Source organism: Schistosoma haematobium, chromosome 3 (genome assembly GCF_000699445.3).
Source record: "Schistosoma haematobium chromosome 3, whole genome shotgun sequence".
Lineage (NCBI taxonomy): Eukaryota > Metazoa > Platyhelminthes > Trematoda > Strigeidida > Schistosomatidae > Schistosoma > Schistosoma haematobium.
The window spans coordinates 18,275,580-18,302,370 of NC_067198.1; the positions used below are offsets into that span (position 1 = coordinate 18,275,580).

Genomic DNA, 26,791 nt, shown 5'->3' on the forward strand with positions numbered 1-26,791 from the left:
TAGTCCTTATTAGTGCAGATCGAATGCTATCGATCATGTTGCAATGTGGCCACCAGTCTAGGTGACTCGACACTGCGAGCACTATGTATTGAGATTTAGATGGTAGTTGGAGGTAGTCAACAGGAAACCCTGGACCCGGGTTTCGTGCTACTTGGCACTCGTCAGCAAGGTGTACCTGTAATCTTGAGGGAACTGGTGCTCCCTGGCGGATTCGATCTCGTGTCACCCAGCTTCACAGTCAGAGACGTTACCACTGAGCTATCCGAGCCGTGACTAACCTCCTGTAGGACTGAGATGTAATCACATTTGATTAATCACTGGGTGGTGATCAATGTCATGCTTGTCTAGTCCTTATTAGTGCAGATCGAGGTTAGTCACTGCTCGGATAGCACAGTAATAACGTCTCTGACTATGAAGCTGGGTGACACGAGATCGAATCCGCCAGGGAGCACCAGGTCCCTCAAGATTACAGGTACATCTTGCTGACGAGTGCCAAGTAGCACGAAACCCGGGTCCAGGGTTTCTTGTTGACTACCTCCAACTACCATCTAAACCATTCTTTTCCTTCAGAACAAACACCTTTTGTATTTTTTCATTGAATTCTTTTGCGTTTTACCCTTAAGTCCATTGAGTAATATGGAAAGTACTTATGCTATAGCAACAAAAACGGCCGTTGAAGTTCATGATTCAGGGGTAAATAATGAGTCGGACACCATAGTTTGAAACAATGGAATTATAACAGGGCTCGTGATGACACCAGGAAAAGAATTTCAGATTATTATGTACCACACGGATGACCTGACTCAAACACCAAAACTGAGTTTCCAACTAAGCAAAAAGGATCACATTCTTACCTACGTTCCTACTCCTAGTAATATCAGTAAGGAAATAACAAATAGAAAACGGAATCCTAATCTGCCTGTTGCACAACTTTCTGGGAGGAAACAACGCAAAAAAAGAAAATTGCGTCTCATGCTCATCGCATGTTGAAACCAGCTACGCAGTGCTGGGATGTAGTTTCTGTAGATTCTGGTTTCACTGTAGCTATGGCCCTGTAGTAGCTATGCAGAAGTATGGGTTCACATTAGATCATTTCTGACCGTGATTCTGATACGTATACTATTGTACTAATTCTCAACAGTTTGTCCAACTTGTATAGCCCAAGTACAAACAAACAAGCGACCATGGAAGTCACAATCCAAACGTATTTATTTATGCAATCGTAGACTGTCGCAGATTTATCAATCGATGTTAACGGCAAGGAGCAGTGTGTGGATGTCAGGAAAGTAAACTGAAGTAGTATAGCCTCCAAAAAACTGGAAGTCGTGTTTAAAGACTTCGAGTTATAAGAAACGAGCGCAGACAAATCAATACATTTGTCCAAACTCTCCTCAATGATATAATATATTTTGCCTCGAAAATGTGGGTTGGGGCGACAAGAACGTTTTAAATCCATTCCGTGTCCGTTATATTTATTAACTTTTTGCTACTCAAGATCTAAAACTAAAATAAAATGAGTTACATTCACATATCCAACAATAAAATTCAGCTTCTTAGAAACTGAGCGTCACAGAAAACTAAATTCTTTACTTCATTCAGTTAGTGTTCGAAATTTTATTTTTGTTTTACCGTATAACTAAAACATATCTATGTTATTGTAAATATACGGATGAATGACCTGTCCCTGCGCACACGGGGTTACTTCAAGTACTTAACGAACTGTTCGGCAAATAAGGTATCGTTTACCTGTAAATGTATAAAATTCTTTCGTGTAATCATATAGTTCTCGAATTTCCCTCAACAATAACATAATGCATAAATTAGTTTAGTAATTGTTTATGACTATAGGTACTTTGTAGCGATATGTTTCCATGTAAGTTCATATTTAGCAGTTAATTTACGTGGGTTCGTTTAAAAATGACATTTTGTAGATTTATTTTCCTACTTTTTATCAGCTCGTTTAGTGGCTAGCAGAAATAGAGGATGACGAAAATGCGCAACATATCCACTTCTGGAAAGTAAAATTAAACACGTGCAAAGACATGAGATATATGATAAAAACATGTAAAGGGACATGATTAGCTTTAGCTACAGTGGATTACAAGGAAAACGTTCGGTTTTATGCTCGGGAAACACAGTAACTACCGAGTAGGTAAAACACTGTAGCGGTTGAATTTCCTCTTGATTACGCGGTAGTTTTCCATATCCAATGTTCTTGAAGAGCTAAAATTTCTTAAAATTATTCTTGCTGACTGGAAATACTGTTCTGACACTGACCGAGTGGTAGGGTGGAAACTACCTTTGGTCTAAAATTTTTATTAATTGATTGGACTGATACGTTTATTTGAACAGTTACATTTCGTTGCAAGCTAACTAAGTTGAGAATCTATGCACATCTTATCGGTAAATTAGGAGCGATTTTCAGCCAACATATCGAATTACTAATTGTACAGTAAACACTAATCATTGGATTGTATCAAAACTATGAAGGAGGATATGACAATTCACTACCTCTACTGATTTATAAAAAAACTGAATGTCCGTTTGCTTTGGTATACAGAAAGCAAAGAGATAACTGATTGCAGGTATATTAATACACAAAGATGATTTTTATGAATTACTTTTTCAGAAAATGTCTGTGTGTGTGCTAAGTATTTAGCTTATAAGCATTATAGCGGATAGTATTTGCGACTAACTCTCTCAGATATTACTCTGTAAATTGTCTTACTTTTAACATTAGTTTACTTATTGTTATGGACTCGTTTTTTATTGTTCGGATGAAATATACAATTTTGCCGGTACAAATCCCATATACCTACAAAGTGTTCTAAACTGTGCGCGGGAAATAGTCATATTTAGCCTCAGCTGATAAGAACAAAAAGCCAAGGAATTTGTATCGATTTTGGTGATAGAGTCTCTGCAATAGACTCATTTTCCTTTTATGCATTTTTACGGAAGGGATTATTGGAGCTCTCGGTTTCGTTCTTGCTTGAAAACGTCTTGCATCTAACATATATTTCCGGATTTATAAATAATACCTGCTCGTCTACATATATTGGTCATTTCAAAGACGAAGCCTCGAGATATTTGAGATCTAACGTTTTGATGAAATATTTCAACATTCATCACTAAATCGCTTAAAATATAATTATACCGATGAAATTAGCCTAGTATTAGTCTAGAGGTTATGAATTTATGCAATAAATTTTGCTTTAATTTTGTAAGCCTGTCCCAAATCTTCAAATTTCTTGGCAATATTTCTTGTCCAGTAACAAGTTGTGCACTGTATAACAATTATCGACTATTGCTTTGCGTGCTTGAAGGACTTCTTTGCAGTCTTTGGATGAGGATTTATATATACTGTCCCTATTCGGCCAATTTGACTGTTAATGTACTTTGCTCCTTGGATTTGTAACGGTCATATGAGAATTTAGGTTTTGTTTATTTTTAAGGTATCACGTTTAGGTGTGTCTTCGCAGTCGCTTATCGTTTTATAAGTTTTGGAACAGTTGGCAAACGGACATTTTTATTCGTTCAGGATTGCAATTATTGTTTGATTTAAGGCGTAATCGTTACCGAAATGCTTGTTCAATTTTTTTGTGGCTGCAAACATCCTGTAGAAACTTTCGTACACTGATTAGCACATTTGATTTTCTCACTTATCTTTGATATGAATTTATTATATCGGCTAAGTTGTATTTCGGACGGGTGTTCCAACTAAATCAGAAGAATTTGATCGGCACGTCTAGTTGTAACTTCATCAGTCAGCTTTTAGTATGTGCTTCATCGATATTATTTAAATTGTTTATTCGGCACTAAATAATTTCTTTCATTTTTATCATCTGACCTTCGGCTTACAACACGTCACATATCCATTCATTGTGCCTTACCCTAATCGTTAAGTTCTACAATTGTGGCTCTTCTATTAGGGTTCGTCCCATATCGTTTATACCGAGGATCATTATTGTTGCGGTATTTAACTATATTCCTAACTCTTTTTGAGTAATTTTTATCAGCACTATGTTTTTCATTTCATGCGTCAGAACGGAAAATATTACTGATTCTATCAACTTGATTTCGACATTGGGCAGATTTTGGAGGTAAAAAGTAGTGCATTCGTTATGTTAGCTTGGACCGAGCCATCACATAAACCACCATGTCTGATTATGGAACCAAAGTATTTGAATGGGTTCACTTCAACATCTCGACTACCGATCAATATCGTTTTGCTTTCGTTTTTTGTTATTATTATTTTAATTTCTTGAGCGGATATGTTCATACCAATATTTCTATGGAAGCCTTGGAGTTTGTTTGGGATTTTGATTCTTTTTTGTTTGGGTCGTGATACTGATGTTTCTTTGTTTGAGCCTAAAATAGTATACACTGACTCTAGGCCTTAAACATGCGTTTACTCGTTCACTTACGTCTTTAGTTTTGCTGCCATTTAGTGATTTTATCAGAAGAGAACGGTTTTTGTTTGTAACATTTGTTTGAGTTACCTTAGGTTTTGAGTTAATTTGGTTTTTATCATGCTTTTTTAAAATGATACAATTGGTTATTTCCTAAACACGAACCCTGCCTTCTGATAATACTTTCTTGATTAAGCTCGACAACTGTTTTAGTTAAAAGATTTTCATAGAAATATTTTAGAAACACGTCACTGAGTTTGTATTTTGTCTCATGTCTCATAAAAGAAGTGTTTCTTGATCATATGTTGGCTTTGATTACCCCGAAGGTTTTTAAAAATTTCACACTGTGACTGTGTTAGCTTATGCAATGTCTGTAATGATTTTGTCGAAGATAAAATGCAGCCAAAGTTGAAAACAGGTTTATGCTTCTTGGCTACATCGAAAATATGTCGTTGTCTCTGTCGTCAAACTATGTTTGTCTCAACAGCATGTATGACAAATCTATTTGCACAATTTTGTGGGCTGTACTTGTGAAATTTGTACAAATGTCGTGCATCACTATTTACGAATCACTGAAAACTACTCTCAATATTTTCAGTTACGTTTTCAGTCAAAGTTTAATGGTTTTATGATAAGGTATCAGTTGAAACACATCTGCAGAACAAGGAACAAGGTGTTGCTGTAAAAGGTCATGAGGTCAAAAATATGAAACTTAGCGAAACGCCTAAACTTGCAGAGTTTAAGAGATAGCTGTTAAAGAGGAAAAGTTACAAGAATTTTAGCACTTTAACTGGAAGTTTAACTAAAGTAAACAAAACAGGCCACTGTTGTGCAACACAACAACGTATGTCGATTTGTTAGACAAAAGCAGGACAAAACATATTTGAAAACATTTGATGGTGTATGGAGTGATTAAACGCAAACATTACATGTGTTTTTATATTGCTTGTAGTGGTTGATCATGACTTTCTAAGTTGGCTAAAACTGGTGCTATAAGATTTTACCAGATATGATTCAGAAAGGATAACCATAACGGAGTAATTTATTATCTATTTTATGAATAGTATGATGTACTTATCGACTATCTTGGTTGTGTCTTTGGTTAAATAACGATTGAATACTTGTTATTCTCATTTTCCGTGTTCCTCACTAATTGTTTTACTGTCGGTTCATCCTTTAATATGCTGTTAAAAGTTTTGTTTATATTGTCAGTTATTCTTACAGTATATAGCCAAGCCAGAATATTAACTTTTCTTACTTGCCAGTGGGAGGTTGCTCGTGAGATCCAACCATAAGATAAGAGAACAGTGGTACTAATCTAGTCCAAGCGTTGATTAGCTCTCTTAGGCAGTATCAAATGCCAATTATCTTCGACTAAACAATGGCTCGCTAAATGTAAGATAATGGCCGAGAGTAATACTACACGAATATTGGTCTAAGATGCAGTTTCTTACTCTCACCCATCCGATAGCTGGAGTAGAAAACAACTTAACAAGCAGATAACGCCTAATTATAAAGTTAGTAACTCATACAACAATATTTAGCAAACCCCTGGCCACATCAACAAAGTTAGGAAATTGAGATATGAGCACGATGCGTCACAAGTGGAAGAGAACTGAATGAATGGTCCGTAATAAATTGACAATAATTTTGGAAAGGTAAAATCCAGTACAATAATTTCTAAGTCAAACAAAAGCTCACGAAGAAAAAATACAAGAATGTAGTAGTATTTAATGATTATATGACGGAAACATAAATGATAACTTCAAATGAGACCGTTTCAAAAGTTCACCTTTGATTTATATTTATCACAATATAGTAGTTTCGCTAAATGAATAGGTGCTAACAATTTTTGACGTATAGTAAACACGAGTAGCAGAATGTAACATTTGTAGTCTACAATTAAGTGAAAATAACATGACGTTCTTTCGAAAATGGAAACGCAACTTCTTAAAAGTTCTTGAATAATTGAGATCATTAGACAAGACTTACATTATATTTTCACTTAAAAACACCAACAATTTGTAATGGTAGTGATTACGTTTAAAGCAACAAGAGTTATTTAGTGTCTTTAAGGTTTATAAACGTCGATGATTTTTTAATTTTATACCATTCACATATATCTACCAAGTAAAAGCTTTACTGTGAAAAATGTTTACAGAAAGAATGGAACCGAGCAGTGCTTGTTTTACACAGAGACCCGAAAAATACCGTTATCATGGCTGATTTACAAGATACGGAATATGAGACTTTAGACCTACCTGATACAAAAATAATCATTCCATTAAATTCTTTCAAAGTTTGTCGAAAACATATTGTTTCTGGTCACGCATCAATATCTAATGAGAATGGTCATCCTAACCAGAAGCATTCTTTGAACACTGTTAAAAATGCCATTCCATGTAACCAAATTCATCTAAGTTCGCGATTTTTATTTGGTAAAAAGCAGTTGTGGCTGGGTTTTACATCTCTGTTTGACCAAGATATATGGTATTCATCTTTGAAAACTTTGGTTACAAAGCACAGAAACAAAAAGAATACTTTAAATGGTCCCGATTTACTACGAGCATCTGCATTAAGTTTATCCCAAACATCGGAGTTGGATTTACTTGCTTCAGCCCTGCCAAATATCTTAGATAATGAAATATATGAAAGTACTTCTGTTCAAGGTAAATGACATGTTTTCAATTCCCTTATATTTTACAAAGACCCGCTTAGCTTCAAAATGAGCGAGGGGCTATTTTGCAATAACTAGCCAGGCGTCTGTTCGTTTTTTAGTTTATAACCTATTACAGGCTTTCAATTTTGAAGAAATGCACTTTATTATGGTCAAATGTGTAAAGTCACAGATAGACTTGAGCGTACTTTTAAGTGAACCATCATTTTCAATTAGCAAAACACAACCCATTGTGTTTATTGACTTAGTTTGTAAAATAGCATCCATCTGGTCACAAGCTGATTAGTTATCAGTAACGTACATCGCATAAGATCTGGAGATACTTAATTTTAAAAAATGTCAGCAATGTTTAAGTCGTAATGTCCTAAAACCATAAGCAAATCCTTTCCCCTGTAATGAAGATTTTCTTTTTTGTTTGATGATAAATAATACAAGTTTCTGATCATATATGTTGGGTTAATAAGTGTCTTCAATATGTTTCTACAATGCAGTTTCGTTTCATTTTAGATCCCTGCATCAGTTGGTAGCAAGTTTTGGATTGAAGGAAGTGTTTTTTGTACAATGTTAGGTTAAATATACCCGCTTTGAGGGGATACCTTGCTCTGGCCTTCTTTAAAATTAAAAGTAATGAGCATCTTGAATAATTTTCGGCAAATTCGAAAGTTCAAAAATAATTGTAAAATGAAGTTTTATTAATGCAAGACGCATTGGCAAAAGTCATTTCCTAAAAAAGCGTATCACTTAGTTTTTATAAACATTTCACTTAACAGCACTGAACTATGTATTTCATACTTTTCTGTACTGACAAAATAAATGAACTCATTTTCGTGTAACCTAAGAACACACATGAACCGGTGGCTTGTTTATTTAATTTTTCTAACTAGGCATAAAATGTTCTTTAAATTCCTACTACCGTTAAACAGTTTTTACAATATGTGAAAATAGCTTCAATGAAGTGATTACTTCAATATGACTCAATGTATAACAACGGAGTCTCTTAAAATTAAGTCAATATTCAGTAGTATATTTCTGTGAAATCATTTTAGTTATGCTTTAAGTTCGGATAACAAGAGTTCGTGATGAAAAATATCTGTTTTCTAAATGATAATGAATGAATGATATGTAGGATTTATCTTTTTCAATATATTTCTTTGTATTATTAAAATCACTAATGGCTTTAGCGGACTGATTTTCAAGAAATCAGACATTGTGATGCAATGAGTATTGTTAGATTAAAGGAATTTTAACTCGATAATTAACGTTTATAAAGATTAAGGTTTCAGATGTAAGTCGTGTATTTCCACTTGTGAATATCTCTAGTGTTTAAAAGATATTTAGAATGATATTAGTGTACGAAAAGTCAATCGTTAAACACATCGGATCCAGAGGGTGGTAGGATTGATTAATGACTATAGTGAACTAAAAGGCCTAATCATAATTCATATGTGAATTATTTCTGGTTATTTCTTGTTCATCTATCTGTAACACCAGATACTAAAATATGGAGTGGAACTTAGCCAATGATGAGTCTATAAAAGATGCAAAGAATTTGGATTTCATTACAATTTTAAAATGTGAAGCATAGAGCGGTTTTCTCATGGCAACAAATAATGTATTACTCAACCAGCTGATTTTGAAAATAGTGAATTCAAAAATATCCAGGAGACGTTTAGAGTTAAAAATAGTAATAATATTTGATTGTTTATTATGAATTCATTTGTATTTTTATTTTATACTGGCTTTTAGATACATTTTCTGTCTACATAATTCATACAGAAAAATCAAAAGATTTAGGGTTGTCTGGTCGTTACTTACTACGTATAAAAGAAAATGCATTTGAACTACTTGATCCGGACACATATTCAATAGTAAAAGTATGGCCGGTCAAATATGCGCGCAAGTAAGTTCATAAAAATTCACGAGTACGAAAATTATACACGTATATCATTTATTTGAAAAGTATATCACGTATGTTTCTATATGAAGAAAGTTATTGGACTATCATATGCTAATTTAGAAACCCTCATCAACGTACAACTTCTGTATGTCACTTAACTTTGAATCGTTGTTTTCCTACACTAGTTCTCAATCATCATTGATGATAAACAGGAAAGTGGTTTACATTACAAGTCAGCATAGATTTTCTGCCATTTCATTTTATGGAGATTTATAAAAACGTACATTTATAAGTTTGATGTAATAAGTACGAAACACTTACACAATGACAAATTTAGTTAATCCTAAATTAAGAATGAATTTCTCAACCTATGAATGATTTTCAGATACTCTGATGGCTTTAATAGACACTTGAAGTAGCTGAATTAAGTTGTGGTGATTCGAGTTAGGTACGAAACGTCCTGAATATTACGTTTCAAAGACAAGTCACACACTTCCAAGTAGTTAGATCTGTAATGAATCATTTATATGGTACTAACAATACCAATCTGACATTCAATTTTGTCGCATTGGCGTGAATTTTAATTATTATCATCTGCCTATAGCAGTTTAGTGTTTGAAATAACTTTGGTAGGTTAACATCTCATAATCCAGAGATATTATTTCTTCCAGTATAAAATGTCGAGTGAATTGTTAAAAAGCTTCCAGATTATCTACATGAAAACTGTTTGTTAATGAAGCAATTATTTTTATTATTTTTCGTATAAGTAACTGACTGTGGATTTGGTCTTTTTTCAAATGTCAATTCAAAACTATGACTTTGAATAAAGCTAATACTATTATTGCAGAATGTTTTTATTTGTACATAATTAAGTCCTTGTTCAGATTAAATATCTCATCAATTTTATGCATTATATCATGTATTTTATAATCCTGATCAAACGGTAAATACCATAGATTCTTTACTTTTATCCACCGCCAAATGGTCTTCTGGTGATTGTTGTTTAGTTGCAAGAACTTTAAACGGCGTATTATTTATCAAATATGAAAAAAATTCAACACATATAAAACTACGGTTAGTAATTTTTTCACTTGATATTATATTTACAATTTACGCATTTATTTAAGATGCTATTGATGAACGATGTCATTAGTATCTCCACACACAGAAAACTTTTCTGTTCATGGAGAATGAAGATGGTTGATCAAATGTGAAAAGACAATTTACCTGACTCCAAAGAAAATACGTTTGCCCGTTCTAGATCAAGGCTAGTTAAACCACATACACTACCATTCGGAAATGTTTTCTAGGTTTTAAAGGACAGGTTTAAAATAATAAAACAGCCAAAAACGTAAATATTTCAAGAACTACATTATGAATAACAAACAACTTAAAGTTATGCGTATTATTTAAGATAAACTCACGTAATGGATCCTCTCCAACAACACAATGTTTAATAAAAATATATATATTTCCTTAAAAATTGGTAAACACAAACCTCTGAGTGATGAGGTTTGTAAAGTTTCGTGAGGAATTTTCCGATTAATAAAAGACTTACTCACTTACTTACTCCTGTTACACCTCGTGATGAAGCAGAGGCTGCTCACCAGTATTCTCCATCCAACTCTGTCCTAAGTAATCTTTCAAGTTGGTTCCAGATGTCATTCATTCATTTAGTGCCTGCTTCCAATTCCCAACCCAATGTGTTCTTTGATCTGTTTCTTCCCCTTTCGAATTCAAGATTCCATGTTAGGGCTTGTCTAGTGATGCGGCTTGTTGATTTCCACAGTGTACGCCCTATCCACCTCAGATGTATTTTCCTAATTTCCTCTTCAATCGGAAGTTGGTTTGTTCCCTGTCATAGCAATTTGTTGTCGACGCTGTCCGGTGGATGGATATCGAGTATCTTGCACAAAAGACTGTTTATAAATACCTGTACCTTTCCCATGATGATTGTGGTAGTTCTTCAAGTTTCAACTCCGTACAGTAGATCTGTCTTGATGTTTGTATTGAAGATTGTGACTTTGATATTGGATGACAGTTGTTATGAGTTCCATATGTGGTTCAACTGTAGGAATGTTGTCCATGCTTTTTCAATCCTTGCATTTATGTTTGCATCAGATGTTCCTCGATGATAGTGACCAGGTACGTAAAAGTTTACATCTCTCTCAGAGCTTCTGCATCAAGTCGATTGGGTTGGTGTTCTCTGTGTTGTATTTAAAGATATTGCTTTTCCTCTTGTGTATGTGGAGGCCTACTGCTGCAGAGGCTGCTACTACACTAGTTGTCTTGACCTAAATTCGTTGATGTGTATGGGATAGAAGGTCCAGGTCATATACGAAGCAAGAAAAATAAGACTGGTGTTAATAGAGATTTATTAACTCCGAAAACACGACGACGACCCTAGTCGAAAATACACTCACCTATAAATTGATTGTACACCCATTTCGATTATTAACTAGAATAAAATGACATATATGAAAAATACCTAGAGTTATAACAAATAACATGATGTATGTCATGCTGAGCATAGTTCATATTAATTTAATAAAAGAATATCGTATGTTATACCGAATAAAATATTACACTGGGAAACGAAACCAACACAACACTGAGTAATTATCATATTGAATTAAAATGCAAATAATCCTGAACAAAAATCACAATGAGTAAAAGATTGTAATTTTACCTTTTCATCTCGTCATACAACTCTCACGTTTTCGATTGACCTTCTGAATTTTCTATGGATGCAAATATGATCAATCTGGTTCTCTGTAGTATGATCCAGTGAGACCCATGTAGCTTTGTGTATGCGTTTGTAGGGGAATATTGTGCCACCTGCAACCATTTTGTAGAATTCACATAAATTTGCAAACCTATCACCATTCTCATTCCTTTCTCTCAATCAGTCGATGTCGTCCCATGATATCTTCGTATCCAGTGTTATCCTTTCCCACTTTGAAGTTTTGGTCTCCCATGAGAATGGTCAGGTCCTTTCAGTGAAAGAGTTAATTAACAATTATTACGTTCTTAATTCAGTGTTCCTGGTATATGTTTATCATTCTGATTAGCTGGTTACTCATCAGTGAAGTAAATTTATCTACGGTTAGTAAGAAATTGCTGAAATGAAATAATTCCATACTGTCATCCTTACGTTATTTTACTCGTAGCACACGAGTTCACTGTAAAAAGTAGAGGGTACACAATTGAACCTCTTACGATAATTAATTGAATCTACAAACTACTGAACATTCCATCCATTCAACTTCTCATTCAGCGGTCGGAGTTCCTCTCAGAATTAGCATGTTAGAAATAAGATTTTTAACCTCCGAAGTAAAATACAAGTTGACGCATCTTAAGTCTAACCAGACTAAATATATAAAATCCTATTAAAGGACAGATAGATTGAAATACCTTACTTGAAATCTCATAAATAAGTTGCAAGTGATGTATATATAATGTTCATGAAATGGTTTACCAAAAACTCTCTTTTTGTACCGTTAGGTACATTTAAACCAATCATTTTGCCATTCATTTATTTTCATTTTATGTTTAAGTGCAATAGTTTTCGATTAGCCTTTTTACTCATTTATATTATATTCAGGAACAGAATTTAGCTAGTCGTAGTTCAAATTAAAAAAAAAATGATCATTTTCATTTTATTGTCTTGAGTTTATCATTTTATTTTTCATTTTGGGTAAACTGAAGTAATATTACTTCGAATAAATTTCAAAATCTAACCTCAAGTTATGTGAATTTCTTTAGCTGAGAGAATAAGCCATTTACATGAACAAAGAATACATATTATCATAATAGTTTTATTTGTTCCTATATGAAGGACGAAACAGCCGTTCAGCGCTTCCAGGTTTTCCATGGTCGTCTAACTTCAATTGACTCATGATCTCAACTATTAAAATTACTATAATATCCACAAAACCCCTTTCTAGTATTAATCAACATATGCTCACTAGTGACTAGCTTCAAGAGGTATTTCCTGGAGTTCTAGTGAGAAGCAGTGACCAGTGGAGTTCTACCTGTTCTGTTGTGAGTTTGTTACACTAAAGACAACTGTGGATGTGTCTCTCAATTTCGTGGATTAGTTGAAGTTAGACATTAACACCGTTGGATACCGGCTCAGTGGTCTAGTGATTAAGTGTCCGCGCGCGAGACCGATAGGTCTTGGGTTCGAATCGCGCGAGGCGGGATTGCAGATGCGCACTGCTGAGGAGTCCCAAAATAGGACGAAACGACCATCTAGTGCTTACAGGTTTTCCATGGTGGCCTAACTTCAATTGACTCATGATCTCAACTACTAAAATTACTATATAAATGTTGCCAACACCTATGGTGTTTGAATTATGTTAAATCGACAGCAGTTGCTTATCACTAGAGTGTTCTTCATTTTTTTATTAACCCTAATTATGTACACCCTTCTGTTCTGCAGCTCGCCAAATAATTATCTTTAGACCTATTTATATAATTATCCTTTTTATTTTATGTGAGTCATTATTTATATCTGTCTACCATTTGAAAACACACGTAAATAATAATGAAGCTTTTATTTATCGATCTGGCCCTATTATGTAACATAAATTAACTGTTTTGTACACAGATATGTAATTGGGTATGTCGACGTTAGTGTATCACTTTCTTCATACATAATTAGAGAGTCACTTACATGTAACTGAAATATTTATACAATGTACACATACAAAATTATCTATAAATCTATTCATTCCTTCTATATTCTGTTCATGATTTTTTCTCGTAATATGTTTCATATTGAAATAACCATTGATAGAATGAAAACTATTGGTAGCAATATAATTCGAAGTAAGGTAATGTTTTATACAAACATAGATCGTATCTAATAACAGAATTAGGAATTTAAATTTAATCTTGTTTAATTCGTCATTTGGGTTTACCTCCGTCTTTGCGAAGTGTTATTTCTCAAGGGATTAAAGCTCAGTCTTTTTAAGAGTTTGAGCTCTAGTGTTTGGGTTGACTAGTTATCAACATGGACTAGAATACAATATATGTAGTTGGAGAAAACCAAAATTTAGAATATATAGTTATCATTTTCGGGAGATTGTTTGATAATGCTACCTGATAAATTTGACTTTAGTACACATACTTAGTAGCAAGATGGCTTTGATGAACTAACTTTATTTTCTAATATGAAAGCAAATAAATCTAATATAAATAATATAAACAACTGTCAATGTGGTAGGGTGGTTTAATGAGATGTTGTTTGTAACGTATTGTTTAGAAAACTAACACGGTATCACCTTGGCATTTATTTCTAGTGGCCATATCTTTGGTCCATATCTCCCATGTTTTATCGAAAAATTGAAATCCAGGAAGACTTTGTTAAGTGCTTTAGACAACTGTTCACATGACTTACAATGTTCTCAAAATAAGAATCTCATCAATTTTTCTTGTGTAGTTTCATTCTACTCATCGAAAATTGTGGTTTGTTTGAATCTTGCAACAAGTATGGCAACGAGAACTGATAGTTTTAGAATATTGAAAGTTAAATCGTTTACTTATCACGAAACTGAGATTATCTAAATTTAACAATGGAATCACTCAGCTTCGTTATTTTATATATTTGAGGCCATGCTTTTAATCGTACTGCTTTCCAAACTAAGATTCTCTAAGATAACTTTGTAAGAAAACTTGTCAAATGTCTGAAAAAATGAGAATATTTCATAAAATATTGTTAAAGGGCCAGCTGAAATTTTTAAGATTGTATTGAAGATGCAAGTTTGTCCGTGAAAATCGCAGGAAATCATCTAACAATAGTACTGAAATCTGTTACATTGCATTGCTGTTTTAGAATAAATTATGTATTAATAATATTGTAACTATACAATCTTTCTCATTTTATTGTTATAAGTACTCTGAGGAGTCACTATCTGGTTAATAAAAATTCCCAGTTTCTAGGCAGAAATTCTGAAACGATTATTGTTTCACTGTGATAAATAAAATAATTGTAAAATGAGCCTTTAACAACCTCTTGTTTAATATATTTTGGATTGTTAGCTGCATGCTTTTGAACTTAATTACAAGCAGTTTAACTTTCATGTCGTATGAAAAAAGTTGTATAACACTGGTAAATAAAGAATGATATTACATTTCATAATGTGTCTCACAAAGTAGATTATTACATCCGGTTTGATCGTTGTAAAGCTATGACTTTCCGAGTACCAAACAGTACGTTTTTATCATACATCTGTTCATTCTAAAATTAATGCACCCCTGTAAAGTTGTTAGTGATGAGGAAATTTTGAAATGTAGGTAAAATTCAAAACACCTATAAGAGTTAGTCATATCTGTTTTAAAATTAGCGCACTACTATTAATGCTAAGCGACTGGGAGGTTTAGCTTTATCTTTACAATCTTTACACGCTTGGCGGTGTATATAAAGAGTAGATCATAGAAGATACATATATATATATATATATATGTCTTCATTATTATTCACATCAGTGTGTCACTTGTATTGCTCAGTTATTCGTGAAATTAACTGTTTGATTCAAAAGTTAACTATGTAATGTATATAGAAGAAGAATATTTTAAATATATTTGATTGACCCAACCATACCAAATGCCTGTCTGTCTTCCTCATTTGTGAGTCATTAAAAAAACTAGTCTGAGAGATTCTTCTTTCATTATTCACTTTTTTAGAACTTGAAAGTTTATTTTTACCTATACATTTTCGTGCCTTCGTTGCAAGCTTCATCACAACCATCATCTGTTAACTGTCATAAAAAATAAATGTAAATGAATCCAAACAGGAATTGATGATGGCTATCACTGTAAACTGGGACGTGTGTCCCGTCTTATTTGAGACTCATTAGCTCGATATAAATGCATCCTAGAGTTCATAATTACTTCAGAATTAAAAATGTAAATGTGTATTAGAGCTCAGTTTATATTCTTCCACTTCACTTCAATCAATCTATAATATATTTTGTAACTAGAGAGTGCTTAGATTGTAAATCCATGTCAAATTAAGTTTGAACATGTAGTTTTTTTATTCCTTTTATTAGCTATGAACTTCTAGAACAGTAGTAATAGTAGATCAATGTAAATTGTTAAAATCCTGGTAACCATCAATGTATCAAGTCTAGGATTTTTAAATACTTTTAATAGGTTCAAAGATTGAATATCGTTAAAATAGTTTTTTAAATCTCCTCATTTGTAACTGAAAAACCTATCGACACTAGCTTAAGCGTAGTTATGAAGATTTCACGTTCAAAGTTTTCAACCTATTACATTCCCATCCTCGATATACTGCTCTAATTTTACCAGCAGAATTATTAATGCAACTTTGGTTTAATATTTATTGTGGCAGTCAACATATACGAAAATTATTACCAGTAACTGACCACTCATATTGATCCAAATATTAAAAGCATTAGTCACTAATTTCCTTGTGTTTATTCTCCACTAGAAATCATCCACACAAAGGTAACCATAAAATGCCATTTATGCATTATTTACCATTTAGTGATATAGAATTGTTAAAAAAGGAAAATTTTCATTATTAGTGCAGCTGAACTAGCTAGTCTATTGACACATGTTTAAACATAATTCTAGTTAGCTATTTAAAATGTAACATAATACTTTCTATTTCGAAATACCATTTAAACAGACATTTTACTGTAATTTTATGTGCTGACCTATCCATATTGCACCTCTCTGTGACGAATTAAAAAAGCATTTATTACAAGTGTTGATATTCCCTCTATAGGCAATATGACCAATTAAAAGTAAACTCTAATAATCAAATTTGTGTTCAATATTCACAGAGTTTTAGTTTTAAATTTTACGACAGTTCAATCTTTCTTAAAGTAGGAAGTAAAACTTATATTTGATCTTAATTTCTTATAAAAACATTCTGGATTTATGTAGATTCGGTGTGTATACCAAACGTTTTTATTTAATAACTGGAAGTGGATGTGAAGATGGTCGCGGATTGTTCATCTTTCTAATAGAGAATGCTGATAAATTTCAGTCAAGACTATTTCGTCAAATGAAACAATTAACTATGCAGTCTCAGTTATCTAGACGTGTTACCGACTCTAGCAAATGGATAATAGATCAAGAGATTAAAAAGGAATCTAGTGAATTTCACTTAAATGAAACAAATCATTGCTGGTTTTCGTCAGAGCCTAGAAAAAAGAAAAATATTCTAACGTCTCTCAACTCAATTGATCCGTTGTTGAAAACTAAACCACGTTCCAACTCTGTTAATGAATTTCTGTTACAAAATATAGAATCAAATAATTTACATCAAAGGCAAAATTCTTCAAATATGTTACCAAAAGAAATCTCTGTCTCACTAGCTTATGATAGCGATACAAAATCTTCATCATCATCATGGATATTTCCAGAGGAAAACTTCATTATAACGTCTGGTAAATGTTTTGCTGAACGTTCATGTCAAACTATATTTGAAGTAAATACAGCAGAGCAGTTAAAACATTCTAGTAATGTTAATTCACCACGAGTAACTGTAGTAAAACAACAAATACAAGAAAAAAACATGATTCATAATGATTATAGTTCTCAAGAAACATTCATTTCAGAAACACTGTGCGAACGTGAAGATGATAATGTTTTTCTAGAAAAAGAAGAGGAAGAAGATAATTTAAGCGAAGCTTCACAACCCGTTTATGCTAATGCTGAACAAATCACCAATACGATGTTCAACACAAAATATTCCAATAATCATAATCAAAAATTACTAACAAATAGTGGAAGCAATGAGGATGAAACAACAGTGACATCATGGTATGTTTAACGTATTCTGGCATAAATTTGTTTTTCATCGTTAGATTTTAGCTGATCAAAAAAACTGTTATAGATATTGACTTCACTGTACTGTCTACTTTAGAAGTCAGCTGTCATTATTACAAAATTTTCCTGAGACTATAACCAAGAATCTTTGTTCAGGAAATTACCATCTAGTTTACGCGCATCAAGTGGAGATAAATTTTAAGAACGGAGATATAAATGATGTCACAAAGTAATTTTAGTTTCAAAAATACTCATTTAAGAAAAAAACTGAAAGTGAGATTTTATTGGTATACGTTGATGAACACGCACGTCACCAAAGATCCATTGCTTTTAGAATATAAAATACAGTCTAACAGACTTTTAATAACAATCAGGATTATTCACTATAGAATCAATAGTTGTAATAAATATGTCAAAAAACTAGCAAAATCATTACTTTTGAAGTGAAGTCAAATTATAGATTTTGTCGTAAATATTATTTATTTGAAAACATTTATATAGTAATAAATTGCTATTCTAGAGTATGTTAAAATCCACACTTTGCGTGTTATGAGTTTGTGTAATGGTAAACTCGGTTTAACAATTGGATTGAGATTGATCGTGAAAAGAACAGTTTTTTGTTTTGCTTGTTTATTGTACAAGACCCATGAAAACATTCATAATCCCTCAAAAATGAATGAATACATTAGTAGAGCTGAATGATTAAACCGTCCAAATCAACAGAACTAAACAGAATTGGACTATACACTTGATTTTAGTTTCTCCATCACAAAGATTTTATTTTTTGTATATATTATAGCTGTACTGATCCAGTAATTTTTGACAAAGTATTTCAATCCTCAACATGGCATTCTTTACTTTCAAAACGAAATACCTTTTATTTTCCTGATAGTCATCTTGAGTCAGACACCCAGATATCTATATTATTAAAAGGGCTACTTACACTTTATTATGGCCAAAAAATGAGTATTAACAGTATCTTCGCTATCTTTCTTTAATCCGTTGTCATGGTTTTTTCTACCTATCATTATCAATATACAAAATGTTTTTGAACCCTATGATTTTATTCACTGTCAACTTTTTAATGGTTAGCATTTACTTGTAATATTATGTGAAATCGAATAAACTATTTTATGCAAATTAGACTAATAATAAATTGCACGAATAAATCTTAAAACATAAAGTGAATATTGATTAGGGTATTCACAAGTGGAAAAAATCTAGTCGTATTTTTACTTTGTAATTTGAGCCTTTTGTTTGACTTCAGTAGTTAAAAGGGGGGATTGATTTATTTAGAATGCTTGATTGAAGCTTACGTTCTATCTTCATATTGCATACTTATAGAAACGTACAACTAAATCCCTATATTAACTGAATGTATTGGTTATTTATGCATTTTGTAGTTAATTATTTATTCATTCGTTTCTTTCCATTATTCTTAGTATTTAGTCACTGACGATGATTCAGTATCTAAGTTTTAATAAATACTGGAACACAGATGACTTAGTTTTATTCACAAAATATTACTCTTAAGTTGATAGTTTGACTGATATTGTTTGCTAGTGAAACTTTTGTTGTTCATTTGACCAGTACAACATCAAATTAGTTCAGCTTTGATAGTATTGAATACTTTTGCCGTTTAATGTCACCACCAGTTTTTAACCAACAGACTTAAAAGATTGCAACAGCACAGATGGAAACATTAGTCATAAGTAATGAAATTCAGTGATACCTAAGACTAAAACCCCTAACACAAATTTGAAACTTTACATGCCTATTTTGATTTCAGTACGGATTATTTATCAGTGGTTTATTTCGGCAGATTCATTAATCGTAATGAGAATTACTACTTAGTTTCTGAGAGATACTTACCTTTCTATCAAAGTAATGTCAACTAAAGGTTGGAAACAAATTTCCTGTCTTTTTACTTTAATGGTAACTATGTAGTTCTATTGTGACTGATAGATTGTTAAACAGTGGTGTTCCAATGATTCAGAAATCAGTAAAGATCATGGAGTACATCTGCTCCTCCGTTTTTCAATAGGCTAAAGTAAGAAATAATGTTCTACTGAATTTTATTTGAAAATATGTGTGGAAAGTTTAGTACAGTACTTATCGTAGTAACTTAGTAGTCACAATGTGATTCTTATGTTAATATCATGATCTTTAATCCTTTTGAGGGTATAATTTATTTTATTTTTAGTGTTGAATATTCATCGTTTGCACATACTATAAGTCTACAAGGTTATCATTTATTTATTTAGAACAACAAACGATTAAAGTTGAATGGTTTCATGAATTTACTAATGGTGTTGGGATAAATGGTTAGAGTTTGATTTTAAAAATGGCAGATTTAATTATTCAAGTCCAAGAAATGAGGAAAATTAGTGTTTAAGTTCTTTTAAATAAAATTATTCGGCTTTTATGAATGTAATTGAGTCGCGCAGACTATAGACCTCTGCTATGATCTGATTGATTAATTTAAAAATCTTCTGTGGTCTACAAATTTAGATCAGTGTTCCTCGCATCTCTGCTGCTTATTTATAATGAATCGCTCATCAGTACAGTTGATTTATAGTTTCACAAGTTATGTAACAGTATGTTGTTAGTTACTGACACTTTTATATCGCCAATCCCAATTGATGATGGTGATGACTAAAAACAAAAATCACATTGAAATGGTTACAGAGAAGTTTGAAATTACAATAAAGTGATTGAAATATCCAACGTATCAGTAACTTTCGAAAACAGTTTGAAATGATCTATACACTATGCAGGTGATTTTATTTATGTTTCTAGTCGTTCTAAATATAATTCCCAAATTTTTATTAACTTCTCAATCCTGTTGAAAAAGTCTTTAGCCATGGAAATCTATGTAGTTCAGCAAAGACACTTAGTAGTGCAACGCCTAGGATTTTAACTAAAAACTATGTGTAAGCAATAGTTTAGGTGTAAATGCACAACTTTTAATCGAATATGGTTTCAAATTAGACTTATTCAAATGTGTCGGCTGGTCAGTGAACTTAGATTTCTTAAGATTTTTTTAACATTTACAGGAACTTTTCTAGGCTAAAAAAACTTTTTTTTCCAAATTGGTCGACGTTTACATATTTGAAATTTGATGCGAAATAGAATAAGTCCAGGCATCATACATTCAGAATACTTCTTTATCCAAATACATTGTTTTTATAAATTGAAAGGTTGTCATCAAAATTCATGACTTAATAGAATGGGTTCTACGCCACCTTTGGATGCTTACTAATATCTTTTTTGCTCTATAATATTTGGTAAACGCAAACATTACAAATCTACTTTGCTTTCTATACATTTGAGATTTTTTTATAATCAGCGACGTATTATTATAGACTGTGTCCTTTTCTTTGGTTCACTTTTTCATTTTTATCAAGTTATTGAATGAGAGGATACTTGAAAAACAGATATTGGAGAACTTCAGAAATCGGTTGAAACTATCATAATGAATAATCTATTTAATTTCAGGTTATCATAGAAAATTCATTTTTAGATATATGAGAATGTTCTCCAATTTTACCATACTTATAAACTTTGAATAACATTATTTAAACAGAACGTCTGTTTCAACATGTGTCATACGAGTAAACTAAACTTAAAAATAAAGCTGTTCAATGATTTGTAGTTAATGATGTGAAAATAATTCAATTAAGAATGCTTTATGCATTTGTTGTCCGAGGTTCAGTAGAGAAATCAATGAATATATGAAGTGGCCGTGCAAATCAGTAATTTGTCATTCACAAATTCGTGTGGGTTAGTTCTTGGGCGAAAATAATACTTGAGTGTTTCGAATCAACAATTTAGACATTTCGTTATACACAATTAATTATATCTCTAGGATCTATAGAAAGTTTAACAAGTTTATAAAAACTCTCTGCACTATTTAAGCCTATGCTGGTAATCAAATTGAAGGTAAATCTAACCCCTGGATTAAGTATCTAGTTCTCAATATGTATCAGGTGAAGAGGATGATAATCAAAGAGCAGGCTTGCAAATTCCTTTTAAAAGTTGAATTTTTAGAATAAAAATAGTGAATGTGAGATAGAAAAGAGGAATATTTATATCTGACGGAATAATAAAACAGAGTATGAAAATTCGAATTCTATCACAAGCTAATGAGTTATAGATGACAACAACAGGGCTAGGAAAAACGTGATTGGTAAAATATTTATATAGAGAACTGAATGATCTTTTCTAGTGAGCAAACAAACCTCATATAAATAAGATCGAGCACAAAAACGGGTTAAAGGAAATGTGGCGAAGGACATAAGAACTACACTAATAAATAATTTAGTCATGTAAAATAAGGTTTCGAGCAGAACTATTGACTAATGAACATTTACTTAACTGTAAGACAAAATAGCGTTGAAAATACTGTAATCGAATTTATTAAAATTACATTAAGTGAAATACTTACTTTACTTACTTACGCCTGTTACTCCTAATGGAACATAGGCCGCCGACCAGCATTCTCCAACCCATTCTGTCATGGGCCTTCTTTTCCAGTTCTATCCAATTCTTGTTCATTTCTTTCATGTCTATCTCCATTTCCCGGCGTAATGTGTTCTTTGGTCTTCCTCTTCTCCTTCGGCATTGAAGATTCCATGTGAGGGCTTGTCTTGTGACGGAGTTGGATGCTTTCCTCAATGTGTGTCCTATCCACTTCCAGCGCTTCTTCCTGATTTCTTCATCCGCTGAGATCTGGTTTGTTCTCTCCCATAGTACGTTGTTGCTAATAGTGTCCGGCCAACGGATCCGAAGTATTTTGCGTACACAACTGTTAACAAACACCTGTATTTTCTGGATGATGGCATGAATAACACCACCCACAGAAAAAATTATCATCGTTTACATTTAATGATAATATGGCTAACTTAATGAAACGTTTTTTGAAATTTCAGCGTAAAACAAGATTTTGTATTTGCTGTAGATGATCATTTACTTTTTCGAAACTCTATTATTAACTGATACATTCTGAATGTTTTCAAAGTATAATTATTAAAAACAGCATCTTACAACTAATCTAAGATGCGTAAAAATAACAAAATGATACAAAACATCTTACAGTCATACAAGGTTTCAGAAGAAAATCAAGCTTATTTGACCTCCTGAAATGGCAAGAAACACCCTTTGAGATTAACTTAACTCAGTAGATTTAATATATTCTACATCAGGTCATTAAAACTAGGCGGAATTTTAACAATTATTGATTGTTGCAATTTATTTCTTATTTTACGTATAGATAAAACAATCTTATCCATTTAATTTACATTTATATAAAACTTATTTCCTTCTTTATTTCTACACTTGTTTAAAGCTCAATGAATGTGAACTCGCCAGTGTCAGCAATAAGCGATACACCATCTCTGTTAACGTCGTCATCATCTACTTTAATAAATAAACCAGTTAATACTTCGTGTTCATATACAAATAATTGGAAACTTGGTTACTTAATTGAACCAATAATGGAAAGAGAAGAACAAAACTCACATAACTCATCTATATCTGTTGGTAATGAAGAATGTAATACAGCTTATAAAGAAGAATGTGATGGTTTAGTCACTTCATCAACACCAGATAATGATATAGATATAAAAAAGATTAGCAATACTTGTCTTAGTAAATCACCAGCTGATGAATTAGAAAATACAGATGAAGAAAACGATTCGGTTTGTGAAAATGTTCAGTTAACAAAAGAATTTCAAGACATTTTAGAAGACGTAAAATTTTATCGATTGGTTTCAAGATCAGCTACTTGGAATGGATGGATGAAATTGAAGACAAATACAAAACAAGAAGTTACGTCACAGAAAGTTATTGTACAAACAGATACCAACATTGAAAATGACAATATTACTACAATTATTACTAATACTAACGATCATCATGACAGCCCTAAAGTGAAAGATAATTCACATGTTGTGATGACAGCATTTTGAATTGAATAACGGTGGTGTAATTGGTAATGAGTAAACTAACAGTTATTTTCTTATTAATTTTACCCATCAACTATATGTTGTTCATTATAAAAACATACTTATGAAATGGAAGATTTTTCATTTCATTGTAGGTACTCCCATGTGATTAACAGTTGTATACGAAACGAAAATATTTTCCTGGGAATTCATTAGTGTATGGTTTGATTTATATTACTTTTTATTTAAAAACACCTAAATTTTGTTGCGCACAAGATTATGAAATTAATGATAAATTCAATGAAAGCTTGTTAATATGATTAGGATTTATTAAATGCAAAGTTATGATGATCAAAATCAAGTTATAATACATATTTCATAACATTTTTATAACAGAATATGAAATGAGACTCTAGATTCAATTTAATATCTTCAATCGTAATCACTTTTTTCAATCAGAATTAATTCAGTGCTTTCTATGGAGTATAATGCTTTTCCATTTTATCTTGTTTTGGTTCCGTAGACAACTAGTATTAGGTTCTGTTTTTTATCTTTCCAAATAACTTCGTTCAGTTAATAACTTTTAGATAAAGCAATTTTTAAATTCCAGATATACCAATTGTTAAAATTTGAAAAATAGATAGTTTTGTGGTAGTGTAACTACACTAAGAAATAGAGTAAAACTGGAAGTTATGAATCGAAGATAAACAAAGGCATCATGGGAAGTTTTGAATTGTGTGTAGGGAAGAAAGGAAAATACACGCGACATATATATCTACGTCACTGTATTTCTTTTATCTAGAGTTCAGAAGTAAAGAAATCAAATATGAACAAGTTATTTTCTATTTTTTGAAGTTCAGAATTTATGACAAAATTTCAAACCCGATGTGGATTTTAAATTAAAATACCTCCCTTAAATGTAGATTCCACTTCACTTATCATCATAAAATGTGACGATTTTGGTCAGTTGTTCCACAAGCAGAACATAGCCGTTTCCTATTCAGTTAATTACATAGTACCTATTTTCTACTTCTTTGTATTATTATTATCTTAGAAAACAGATTTTGAATATTTTAAGTCAATCATATGTGAACTATCTTTTTCATCATATGATTGTCTTATGTATTTTCTAATTTACGTTTAAGAAGCTTATAAGTAGTCAGAAAATCCTTTCAACCCCCAGTTTAACATGTAGTTCAATTCTGGACCATATAAACTGACTGAAGCACAGTTGAAACTTGACGAGAAGGCAAATTTCACTGCTAAATCAGTATGGAGCATGTCATTGAATCTACCTCGCATTGGTTATGTTATTTCATCTGAAAATGAACTGTTTGTTGGATTTGTAAATTTTAAATAAGGGATTTCATTTCACGAAGTTCTAATTATGACACTAATAATCACACAATAGAGATTTTTATTCTTTAGGAGTTTATTCTGACTGTGATAGAAGATTCTTCTCAAGATAATGGCAACATAAAATATCACAAAATGATATTCTTAATAAGGCTTTTGTTATTTGTATTTTTGACTAAATATTGATTAACAAAGTATCCATTCATTAGTAGTAAATGAGTATTCAGCCCGTAGGAGCATGAGGGATGTCTCTGAGATAAAAGAAAACACTGTCCAATTTCTATTCAGTCACCCGAATTTGTATTTTAAACATAAAAATTTTATCTTGATACTAAAACAATACTTATTAACCCTAACAAAACAGAGTTCAAGTTTAATTGAAAAGTAAGTATCGAACTAATATTTGGCTAATAAAAAACATTTCATATCGAAGTAGATAGGAAAGCCACTAGAGACCTGCTGTTTGAACTTGGACTCAACGTTATTCCTGCTTCGAGTATTGCAAATAAAATGACAGGTGGATGATAAAATATTTCATATAGAAAAACATAAGTACAGAGTTCAAGGTTTTCAAAGCTTTGGAAATCTAACTACAGTCATACACCTCGCTATGAACTTTTAATTTATATTTTTAACTACTTGCTAGTAACATGTCACATTGGTTAGAATTTCCAGCTCGATTTAAAGATAATGGGTAAAAGTTTTTTAAACATCTTGATATTACTTTTAAAGATATGAATTTATTCTAAGTAAAAACTTAGTGAATTAACTGCCAACATTCTGTTCACGTAAATGTTTTGATGTTCCGTTTATGTATTCTAATACATCATAGTCATAAATAACATTCACTCCAACGCAATATAGATGTATATAAATACAAGTTTAAAGCAAATTTTGCTAAATACTGAAATATACAGTAAGTAGTAATTTTTTTATGAAATAAAATCAGAGGTTTCAACATAATTCATATTGAGATATTTCATTAGATTTCAAAATCACTGGTTTTTGTGTACGTTAGCTAATATTGCAGAAATGTTATCTGATTATGACAGATAAGTACTCGTTAATAAACAGATGAAATAATTTTTGAAAAAATCCAGTTAATACCAGCCATCTAATAGTCTCATTATATTTTAGTTTTATTCACACATTTGAAATAAAGTACTTCGTAAGAATATTGACAATAAAGAAATTATTTCGAACCTTTCGTTTCTACTTATCACTTTTCAAACAGTTTAAGCAATTAAAGATTGAAAAGTTGACAGTCTTTTACTAACAATAACTATGTCTTTTTATATTTTTTAAACCAAAGGAGAAAGATTCAACATTCAAAAAAGATGAAGTTCAGGTACTTACTATCTCACATATATATGTGGTAGAACTATATTCACAAATTATTTATAGGGTTTCCCTAAGGATATAATGAGAAAAGTGTGGTCCCATTTAGCTAAAGAAAATAAAAATGCTTTTGAATGACCGTTTAAAAAAAATTAACGATCGCCACTGTCTTAAATAATTTAACACATTACCTGAAGTATTTCCGCCTGAATCCCTGTCCCAAACGTACCAACAATACTACACTAATTGTTTTTTTACTGATATATTTAACCGTACCAATTTGTAAATTAAATAAGGCTCTCTTCGATACCTTTATCTAGACTGAAGTGTACGTTTTCTCAGAAATGTAATGTTTTGTGGT

At 31.9% G+C, this 26,791-nt stretch overlaps 1 protein-coding gene across 1 annotated transcript; it reads left to right on the forward strand.

The window, feature by feature from the left end:
* Positions 1-1,669: 1,669 nt before the first annotated feature.
* Positions 1,670-25,128, forward strand: MS3_00005156 (uncharacterized protein; the record flags this gene model as incomplete). Its single annotated transcript, XM_012936669.3, has 5 exons — positions 1,670-1,735; positions 6,571-7,078; positions 8,833-8,986; positions 16,904-17,785; positions 23,139-25,128. 5 exons carry the CDS (start codon positions 1,670-1,672, stop codon positions 23,758-23,760), a joined length of 2,232 nt encoding a protein of 743 aa, XP_012792123.1. The 3' UTR covers positions 23,761-25,128.
* Positions 25,129-26,791: the final 1,663 nt, after the last annotated feature.